The sequence below is a fragment of the Sorex fumeus genome, unplaced genomic scaffold (assembly GCF_029834395.1).
Source record: "Sorex fumeus unplaced genomic scaffold, SorFum_2.1 ptg000064l, whole genome shotgun sequence".
Lineage (NCBI taxonomy): Eukaryota > Metazoa > Chordata > Mammalia > Eulipotyphla > Soricidae > Sorex > Sorex fumeus.
The window spans coordinates 3,766,552-3,777,294 of NW_026606121.1; the positions used below are offsets into that span (position 1 = coordinate 3,766,552).

General features: G+C 63.8%; 1 protein-coding gene across 1 annotated transcript; it reads right to left on the bottom strand.

The window, feature by feature from the left end:
* Window positions 1-230: 230 nt before the first annotated feature.
* Window positions 231-7,097, bottom strand: AP5Z1 (adaptor related protein complex 5 subunit zeta 1). Its single transcript, XM_056128372.1, has 17 exons — window positions 6,997-7,097; window positions 4,533-4,670; window positions 4,226-4,418; window positions 3,821-3,965; window positions 3,614-3,723; window positions 3,269-3,437; window positions 2,942-3,082; window positions 2,776-2,813; window positions 2,539-2,701; window positions 2,266-2,444; window positions 2,015-2,157; window positions 1,786-1,926; window positions 1,459-1,570; window positions 1,252-1,349; window positions 1,011-1,137; window positions 717-931; window positions 231-639 (listed from the first exon to the last, which is right to left on the bottom strand). Exons 1-17 carry the CDS (start codon window positions 7,035-7,037, stop codon window positions 345-347), a joined length of 2,448 nt encoding a protein of 815 aa, XP_055984347.1. The 5' UTR covers window positions 7,038-7,097; the 3' UTR covers window positions 231-344.
* Window positions 7,098-10,743: the final 3,646 nt, after the last annotated feature.

A 10,743-nucleotide genomic window follows, 5' to 3' on the forward strand; every position in this document is an offset into this window, starting at 1 on the left:
TGCCCTGCTGAGGTCTCCCAACTAGTGAGCCAAATCTAGCCCAGGGAAGGTGCCCCTGCCTCATGCAGAGAGCAGCTGCTGATGCCCCCTGGGCGCCCTGAACACAGCCACAAGTGTGACCTTAGGCACTGGGCGTGAGGACAGACCCACCTGGCCTGGCTCAAACGTTTTTTAACTTTTATTTCGAAGTCTGGAGAGAGGCCAGCGGGAGGGCACCTGCATTGCACATACCACTTGGCCTCCGCATGGTCCCTGAGCACACATAGCCTCCCTTGCTCCCTCAGGACGGGAGGACTCGCCTTCCAGCCTCTGTTCCCCCATGCAGGGCACTGGTGCACGTCTGCTCACCCCTGTGGACCCTCCCCACGGTCCCCATCGGTGCCTGCCGGCACCATGCCCCCCTCTCTGTCCAGCAGCTGACGGACGGTGCCCAGGGCCAGCGGCAGCGCCGTGTTGGTGTCGCGGTGGTAGCGGGCTGTGGTCATGTCCACGCTGGGGGTGAGCACGAACTGGGCCACGCTGGGCATCTTGAGTAGGTTCAGCAGCTCCGTGGCCCGAGTGCCGATGGCCGCCATGGCCTGCTCCCCGGGGCCCACGCCAGGGGCCAGCGCCCTCGTCTTGGACAGCAGGAGTGAGGCCCTGGGGACCAGGCAAGCCTGAGCGCAAGCATGCACACCCTGTGGGCAGCCCCCTGCGGTGGATGGGCGGGGCGGTACCTGGGAATGAGGTCTTGGCTCCTCGAGGCCAGCTTGGTGAGTGCTGTCATGAGCGCGGTGACGGCCTGAGGCGGGCATAGGGGCGTTGCAGCTGAGGGCCGAGACTGGGTGAGCTCGAACAGCAGTGCCTCGAGCGCCTCGAAGAACTGGTTCACGTGCTCCACGGTGCAGTGGCGGTTCCAGGGCACTGACACATACTCGCCGACCGCCCACACCTAGGGGGAAGGGGATGCCTCAGCCACGTGCCCCCAGGGTGTGCCTGGGCCTCCCCCACCGGGGTCCCAGGAGCCTTACCACGCAGGTGAGCAGGTCCCCGCGGCTGCCCACGCCACTGCCCACGAATTCCAGCAGCTCCTTGGCCAGCTCGAGCACCAGCTCGGGCCGCAGCTGGAACAGCGCCAGCAGCTGAGGGCCCAGCACCCTGCGAGCAGACGAAGCCTATTGGCACCCACCCCACGCCCAGCCCTCCTCAGGGCAGATCCCAGGAGCAGGGGAGGGGGGGTGTGGCAGGCATGGGTGGACGGGTGGGGGCTACCTGTGCACGTGCGCCCTGTACTGGGCGGCCGGGAAGAGCGAGTCGCTTCTCTCCAGCAGAGCCAATGCCAGGCGACGGCTCAGGGTCTCATCAACGATCTGGGGCAGAGCAAGGGACCCAGGCCCACTCCGACATCAAGACGGGAAAGCCCTGGGGCCCAGATTCGGGGAGCAGCAGCCGCTCTGAGGTCAGGCGTGGGGGGCTCACCTTGTTCACAGCTGAGAAGAAGACCCCGAGCAGCGTGGGCGCAGCCTCTGCGCACTGTAGCACGCGGGCCCCGGCAGCCATGGGCTGCAGCAGCGGGTACAGGGGGGCAGACCTGAGGGCCCATGTGGCTCCCATGACCTATCTGGGTGCAGGGACCGTGGGAACCCACAGGCCATACCCCAGGGGTGAGGGTTGGGGGGGGGGCAGGCAGTACAGGTCACAGGGGCTGTGCCTCAGTTTACTCCTGTGAGCCAAGTGGGTAACCGCGGCTGCCCAGAGGCACCAGGCCCAGAAGGCCTCGCAGACCTAAGAAGTCTGCCAGCTCACCTCTCTGGGGTGCCACCAGCCGTGGGCCGCAGCAGGTACTGGAAGAGGCGTTGGAACTGTGGGTCCCGGAAGGTGTCCAGACAGAGGGGGACCCTGAGGGAGGCGTCCCAGAGTGGCCGCTCAGAGGTGGGGGGCAGTGTCCTGTGGAAAAGAGACCCCAGGCATGGCCTTGACACCCACGGTAGCCACCACCCTGTTCCTCAGCATCCGGTGGTGGGGCCGGCCTCACCGGAGCTGCAAGTCCAGGGCTGCGGTGAGACACGGCAGGTCCAGCAGCGTGTGGAACATCTCCAGGGCATTGTCCACATCCACCAGCCACGGGAGCAGTTCCACAAACTCAGCCACGAGGGGCGGGCTGTTCCAGGCCAGGAACTACAGAGCAGGGCAGCCAGCTCCAGCAGGGGGCGCCATGGAGCCCGAGTCCACCCCACCCCCTTATCCACAGGCAGAGCCCTCCCCACCGTGCAGGCGCCCACGTGCCTTGAGGAGGTTGGGGAAGTGGCGGCGCACGCGCTCCAGGCAGTCCCCGCGCAGCTGGGCGCTGTCCCTGCAGAAGCGGACGAGCTCGAAGGCTAGCACCGGGCTGTGGAAGTACTCAGCCGGGACCCGGGTCAGCAGCGTCTGCCACACAGCCTCTGCACCCACGGCCGCGGCCTCCCCTGCAAGGACGCTGTCAGGACCCGGGCGCCATGCAACCCCCCCCCCCCAATGTCCCTGGCCACACGGTGTCCCCAGGGGCACCTGGGGACCCACCGTGGTTGAGGTAGAACTGGGCCACGGGCAGGAGCGCTCGCACGCACGCCGGGTCCCCGCACAGCCGGCCCTGCAGGGCCCTGAGGCAGGCCAGGCTGCGGTACAGGAAGGAGGGGTCTGCCCGGCACAGCTGGTCCAGCAGCAACACAGCCTCCACCAGGCACTGCGGGGGGCAGGGGTGCCAGCTCAGACCTGCCCCCACCCCGCCCGCCCCCACCCCACCTGCCCACCACTCACCGCTTTCTGCAGCTCCGAGTCGGCCTTGCGCAGTGCCCCTGGGGAGAGAGGAGGGTCCTTGACTCTGTGTCTGGCAACTGAGGGTGGACGGGGCATGTGGCCCAGGAGGGGGGACGGTGGAAAGCCTGGCCAGCTGGGGGTCACTTGGGTGTTCCCTTCCACTCACGTCGGCCGCTCTGCTCCACGAGGCGCTGGCAGTACTCAAAGGTCTTTTCCCGGAGCCGCTCCCGGGGGGGCAGCAGGCCGCTGGTGGTGGGGGCAGCTGAGAGCACTGACAGCGTGGAACCTTCCAGATCTGACCTGTCATCTGCAGGGGGTGGTACTCAGGGACACCGGACCCCCACCTACGACCCCTGCCCAGACCCCACTTGTGGGCCCTGCTCGAAGCCTGCTCACTTGGACCTCCACCACAGACCTCCCCTCCTGTGCCCAGACCCCCGCCCGGAGCCCCCCTCCCCTGCAAGTCCCCAGTCGGAGGGCGGGCAGGGGGCACCTGTGTCGGGGGTGCTGGGGTCCCCACAGCTGCTGTTCCGCAGCCAGGCACGCAGCACGGAGAAGGCCTGCACGCTCAGCCGCTGTTCCTCGGGGAAGCTCCGGCCTGAGCACAGCACCGTGAAGAAGTCCGTGGCCAGTGCTCCATCCACCTCGGCCAGAGACCCTGGCTGTGGGGCCGGATGTTGGGGTCAGCCTGGCAGAGGCCCAGGGACCCCAGGGCTCCCTGCCCACGGCTCCCCAGAACCCCAGACTGACACCACCGCCGGACCCCATGTGGCCTGAAGCCTCCAGTGCCAGGGAAGCTTGCAGAGGGACTGGGGCCCGCAGGGGATCCCCGTTGTACCTGGCGGGTCCTGGGCGTGAAGAAGCCCCCTGAGGAAGGGGGCACGGCCTGCTGCATGCTGGCATAGCGGAGCCAGTCTCCCAGACGCTTGTGGAGCAGGTTAGTCTGGTCTGGGGGGGGGGGGGGGTGGTGTCGACAGGCTGGAGCTGCTGTGGCAGGGGTGGGGCCATCCACAAACCGCCCCCCATCCCTCTGCCCCATGAGTACCTTCGTGAAGGCTGCCTGGGGCCAGGCTGGTGACCTTGGCCAGGAGCGGGAGCAGGTGGCCAGGCCCGGGCCCCTCTGGGTGCCGACTCCCCAGGCACTCACAGGCGCGCTGGCTCACAGTGCGGACCTCGTTCCTCCTATCTCCCTGGGGACAGCACGGGGGCCAGGCCCGGGTCTCAGCGAGGACCACCACACCAGGGGGGAGGTCTGGCACATGGCCGGCCCTGGACAGTGGCTCAGGGGTCCCCACCCAGCATGGGGCCACCAGCCCGGCCCGGCCTCTTCCTCAGGGACCCAGGAGCGTGCAGGGGAGGTGGGTGCCACTGCTGCTCTAGAAGCATCAGAGGCCACCAGGAAAGGGACCCACGGGCCAGGCTGCCAGGTGGGGCGGGGCGGACCTCTTACCTGGGCAAGGAGCACGGAGGCTGCGAGGCTCAACCACCGCCCGCTGCGTGCGTGGTCCCCACACAGGCGCTGGCCCAAGCTGTCCATGGGTGCCATCTCCCGCAGGATGGCGGCACAGAGCAGCTGCAAGTGCTCAGGGCAGGCGGGTGAGCAGAGGGCCACCTGCAGCAGGTCCGGGACAGGCTCCTGCAGCCTGTGGGGCAGCGGGGTCAGGTCTTGCCCCCACCAGGCCCCTGCTGCAGCTTCAGCTGGGCAGCGAGCACAGGTGGTCACTGAGCCCTGCACCCCCCTCCCCAAACACACTCACTTCCTGGAGTATTTGGTGGCCGAGACGATGAGGAAGAGCCTCTGCAGGCTGTCGAGGGTGTCCGGGCCCCAGTCCTCATTCTGCAGCTGCTTCGTGATCCGGCCACAGAACCGGCCCAGTTCCTCAGCCTGGATCCCCCTGGACACACACAGGGCACCTCACAAGCTGCCCCAGGGCCACAGGCAGCCTCTGGGGAGAACGGGGGTGCAGGAGGAGAGGCCCCATCCCAAGGCTCTTGCGACACACTGCCTGTCCCTACACACCAGCCAGGAGACCTCCACCCCGCAATCAGACTTATGGCTCCAGGGGTAGCAGAGAAAGGTGGTTGGCTTTAGGGGTCTCAAAACTCAGGAGACTCCTTTTCAGTTTAGCCACTTCCCAAAGATCCCATCCATCAGCCTTGAACTCAGGGACACAAGACTCAAAGCATCCCCTCGGGGACTAATGCCAGAAGGTGTCAGGGGGAACCGCAGCTGAGCAGACCTGGGCGCGACGTCTCAAGTCTGCAGGGGCAGAAACAGAGAAGCGGGCCAGAGGGGCCCACTCGGTCGTGCCCACTCGCGCCTTGCCTTGAGCAGCCAGGCAAGCCACTAGGGCACCCAGGACCCATCTGGCCTGGGAATTTCCACTGAAGCTTTACAGGCTGGCAGGCAAATCCCATTGGAAATGCTCTATCCCCAATTCCTCCCCTAACTCCCCCAATCCCATTCTTATTCTTTCGTCACCTCTGGCCAGCTGGGAGCTACGGAGGCCTGTTTTAACTGGGGTGCCGCGCAGCCTGCTGGTGGCAAGGGGTGGAGGAAGGAGGGCACTGAAGATACAGTGGGGGCTCCGAGGATGACAGGCCTCATTCCAACCAACCTGCCCCAGTCTGGGCCTTCTCCAAGCCCATGCTTCTAGGGCTCCGGGCGAATGCCTGTACCCACACACTCCCCTCCACTTCCTCCTTTGCGGGGGTGGGGTGGCCCTCCTTATACCAGGAGCTTCCACAGTATTCATCCTTCTGGAAGGCTCTCATCTTGCTGCTGCCCAACCCCCATCCGTGTGCCTCATATTCACACCCAGCTTCTTCCTTTATTCTCAGTTCCCAACAACTTTTCCCATCTTTGGTTCCCCAAATTCACTCCCGGCCTGCCGAACAGCGTGAGTGCACTCTGAGAGGCTGGTCCAGCCTGAGGGTCAGGCTAAGCGCAGGCAAGAGGCAGGTAGAAACGCCACCTTAACTAGCACCACGTTAACTGTCGGCCTCTAACTCAGGTCCTACTCATGGGCATTTTTGTTTTGGGGGCAAACCTGGTGGCGCTCAGAGCTTACTCCTGGCTGTGCTCAGAGGTCACTTCTAGCAGGGACTGGGGGATCATATATGGTGCTGGGATCAAACCCGGGGTTGGGGCATGCAAGGTAAGCATCCTAGCTGCCCTACTATCGCTCTGGCCCCGTATTATTTTTTTCCCTTTTTGGGTCACACCTGGCGTTGCACAGGGGTTACTCCTGGCTCATGCACTCAGGAATTACTCCTGGCGGTGCTAGGGGTACCACATGGAATGCTGGGAATCGAACCCAGGTCAGCCGCATGCAAGGCAAACGCCCTACCTGCTGTGTTATTGCTCTAGCCCGTCTGTCCCCATTTACTCTTGTGCTTCCTCAACTCGCACATCCACCAGGGCCAGAGAAACAGGCTCAAACTCTGAGTGGAAGGTGCCTGGGGGAAGCGAACGCAGCAGTCCTGGGTGCCTCTGGGCAAGAAGTCTGGAGTGTGTCAGGGCAAGCCTTGTAAGCAAGCATTTATTTCTGATTTTGGGGTCCCAAATGGTGGCGCCGGGGGGGCTACTCCTGGCTCTGTGCTTGCGCCCTCATGCCAAGTTTGTGCTCTCGGCTGGCGGCAACCATTCAGAGCCACTTCCTCCCAGGTCAGCACCCGGACTGGGCACCGAGCACCTTCCTAGCAACTTTGACGGGTGACTCGACCCCGGGCTTGGCCTAGGTACCTGCAGCACAGTCTCCCAGATTTACGAACCCAGGGCTTGACAGGCGCTTTTGTGTCCTCCCACCCCAGTTTCCCGGGGATGCCTAGTCTGTAGCTACTACAGGCTGTGCCTTTCTCTCCAGGCTGGCTGGTCACCGAGCAAGGCCTTCCCAGATCAGAAGATCTCTGCCTTCCCCAAACCTCGGCTCGACACCCCCGGAGCCTCGGGGCCCTGTGCTCCCTGGGCAGAGCACCGGTTCGGGAGTAACCCTGCCCTGCCCCGTTCCCTGGCACCTGGGGTGGGAGGAAAGGAAATGCGGCCGACTGTGCAAACCGCACAAGCTCTACCCCCAGCGCCGGCGCGCCACGCCCCCGTCCCCGCGCCGGCCCCTGCATTTGCACCACCCGGCGCCTGCACCTCGCGCGTCTTTACCAACGCCCCAGCCGGACAGCCCCGCCCCTCGGCCCGAACCCCGCCGGGCGCCCCGGGAGCGGGACCTGGCCTGCTGGAGCAGATTCTCCGCTCCCGCCGAGAACATGCCGCCGCCGCCTTCCGCGGCGTCGTCACATGACCGGCACGTGACGGACGACCGGCCGGAACCAATGGGTATGGGCGGGGCCTCTCCGCGGGGCGCGGCCTTCAGTGCTCCGGGCGGGGCCGGGCAGCCGGAACCTCGGTGCCGCGGCCGCGTGGGGAGGAGGACGCCCTTCGGGAACGGACTTCCGGTAGCCGGAGCCGCGGCCCCGCATGGGAGCGGACACCCTTCGGGGACGGACTTCCGGCGGCCCGGGTGAGGCCGGCGCCTTTCTGGGACGGACTTCCGGTAGCTCTGCCGGCGCGTGCGCTGTGTCCGGTGGCTCTTCACAGCCGCGTGCAGACTCCCCGGCGCACACCCGGAGACGCAGCCGCAGGCGGGCCGGTCCCCTCGCGCCCCTGCCACACTCCCCGGAGTCGAGTCCCCTAGGGAGGCGAGCGCGTCCCGACGGCTCCCGCGGCGGGAAGCGGCATTAGGTCCCCAGGCGGGGGCGAACGCTAGTGCCGCGGGCAGGGTCGGTCCGAGGCTGCCCCCTCGCGGCGCCAGGCTGAGCGCCCAGCACCGCCACGCCGGGAGGGAAGAGCAGGTCCAGAGTCCCCCGAGAGGCCGCCCCTCACCGCCATGTCGGTGGCCCCACGGGAGGCTCCTGTGAGCGGGGAGGAAAGAGACGGTCACTTCCTCCCCACCCGTCTCTGCCACTCGGGACCCAGGCCAGCTGGGGTCTTGTCACGCCTCTCCTCGCAGAAAGGAATTTCAGGAGTAGACGAGCAGTGAAATTACAGGTTTTTTTTTTTGGGGGGGGAGGGGGTCACCGCCTGGCAGGAATCACTCCTGGCGGTGCTCAGGGGACCATATGAAATGCTGGGAATCGAACCCGGGTCGGCCGCGTGCAAGACAAATGCCCTACCCGCTGTGCTATTGCTACAGTCCCAAAATTAGAGTTTTTTTTTTTTCCTTTTTGGGTCACACCCCCCAATGCTCAGGGGTCACTCCTGGCTCAGGAATCACCCCTGGCAGTGCTCAGGGGACCATATGGGATTCTGGGGATCGAACCCGGGTTGGCCGCGTGCAAGGCAAACGCCCGAACCGCTGTGCTATCGCTCCAGCCCCCCAAGTTACAGTTTTTATTTGGAGATTTTGAAGGGAAGGAGGGAGAGAGTGCAGAGAATAACGCACTCAAGAGAGAGTGCAGAGAGAGCCCCTACACACATCCCAGTATTAGACAGGAAAGCATGAAAGTCCACATCTCAAGAGGGGAGATGAGGGTATCACATGTGCTCGGCCTCCAGCAGCATGTGCGCCCACATGGATATACACATTGACCTCAGGGCTGAAGGTACTCAAGGCCCTGCACCACAGGATGGGTGGAGGGACCCTGGCACACTTTCTGGATCTTAGTGACCAGCCAGGAGGGTTGGGACCTGAATTCAGCAGCAGGGCAGGAAGGAGGCCAGGTCCGACCCTCTGCACAGCAGGGACTCTGAGGGCTGCCAGGAGTGACCCCTAAGCATGGAACCTGGCGCAGCTCTGGAGCACTGATGGGTGTGGTCCAAATTTTTTAGAAAAGGGGTGGGAGGGAGAGCAATGACTGTTACCTTTGTCCTCTTCTTCCCCATGAGGCTGACGGTGGCCACACAAATCAGCCACAGCGCAAGAAACACCACACCTGTGGAACTGTGGAAAATGGGCCGGGGAAAGTACCCTGCGGCCAACTGCTATCTGCTTCCAGGTGCTGGTGCTAGTGGATAGGTGTGACACTGCCCAGGACGTGCCCTAGCCTCCTGTGCCACCTGTGGGCTGGACCCTGCAGGACAGGGATGCATCGCCCCGGCCACCCCCACATTCACGGCACTTACAGAACTGGTGTGTGCAGAAACAGAGTCTAAGGTCTCGGTAGGAAGACACGGTTGTCTTAAAACCAAAACTTGGGGTGCAGAGGAAGTACAGGGTAAGGACACTTGCCGTACACATGGCCGACCCCTGGCCCAAGCCAAAAGAGCAAAACAGACTTCACAAGGACAGTCACCAGCCAGAGGAAATGCCTCTCACTTGCTATTGTCTGAAAGCTCAGTCACTGCTTTCATGGGGACGGTGTGAGGGCAAATGAGCAGTACTGAGTTCCCGCCACACAGTGAGCCACTCGGAAGTTTCTCGGCTTTGCCTTGCCCAGGCAGCTGCTGATGGGGCCTGGAGCTTGTGGGATTCTAGTCACCTTGTTTCCTGGACTGCCTAGCCCCAAGGATGCACAGCCCTGGTGTGGCTTCTTTAATATATAATTTTATTTCTGGTTATAGAAACAAATGCTAAGCGGAGAAACAGCTTCCCCATCCACATACAACAATTTAATAGATAAAAAGAACAGTTAAATGAAAAACAAAAGGTAGAAATTTTAAACTTTGTTATAGCTTTAAAACATTAACGTCTGATACAATTAGAAATCACATTCAGATCTCAAAATTAAAAAAAAAGTATGGCTCCTTATTAAAAAAATACTGTATCCCATTTGAAATGAAAGCACAGGCCGGCGGAGAGAGCTGGGGCTGTCACCCCGGCCCGCCCCTCCTCTCGCTAAGGATACCGCTGCTTTTCAAGCACAGATGACTAACGTGAAGAATACTTTAGGACAGACCCGCGCCCCTGTGGCGCCCCAAGCCCTGGGCACCCCACCCAGGAGAGGCTGCAGGACTGCGGCCCAGCACCAAGTCCGGCTCGGAGGCCACAGCTGCCTGCACTGCTGGGAGCCACAAACAATAGGGAGCCACCGGCCTGCCAGCCCGGCACATGCCATGCCCCATCCTGGCTTTTCCGCCAGCTCTGGGCCCTCTCGTAGGGCGACCCAGACCTGCCCATCTGATTCTGACTTGGCCAAGTGGGGACAGAAGGCTGAGCTCGGGCCACAACCCACCCCTGGAGGTGTTGCCCCTGAGTCCTGGGACCGGGAGGCTGAGCCAACAGCACCTGCCAGGCCCCTGAGTTCAGAGGCACCTTCACAGACCCCAACATCTCGACTTCCTCTGGTGGTGCCAGGACACGGCGGGGGGGGGGGCGCATCTGAAGACCAGGAGCACCTCCCCCCATCTTCTGAAACATGAAGCAAACCAGGCCCACTGGGATAGGAGGTGCAGAGGCCCCGCATGGCCTTGCCCCACACACAGAGGGAAGGGCACTCGGGGTGCAGGGGCCCCGCACGGCCTTGCCCCCCACACACACAGAGGGAAGGGCAGACACTTGGAGTGCAGGCAGCAGCGGCGGCATGAGAGGTGGTGAGGACCCTCTGAGTATGTCCCTGAGAACTGGCCACCATTTCAAGGACAAGCCAGCCTCAGGCTGGGCAGCGACCTCGCTCAAGGCTGGTACTTGGCAGCCCCATGCACCCGCCAGCCATTCCACGTGGGCCAGAGAACGGGCCAGCGGAATTGTCGTGGGCGCGTTGCACAGGGGAGGGGGACACCCTTTCTCCCTTGTTTCCACCAAGAGGGGAACGAGTCCCGTGGGAAGGGCCCTTGTGTGACCCAGTTCCACTGTCAGCAGCAGCTCCCGCGGGACCCAGGTGACAGCAGCTGAAACCCAACTGGCCCCAACCCAGCCCACCCCCACCCCAAGGGAACGAGTGGGCGGACGGGACGGGGTGCAGGGGTGCTCGGGGTGCAGCAGGCAGCGGGCCAAGGCCTCCTCCTGCCCCAGCCGTGGCACATGGTGTCCCGCAGGC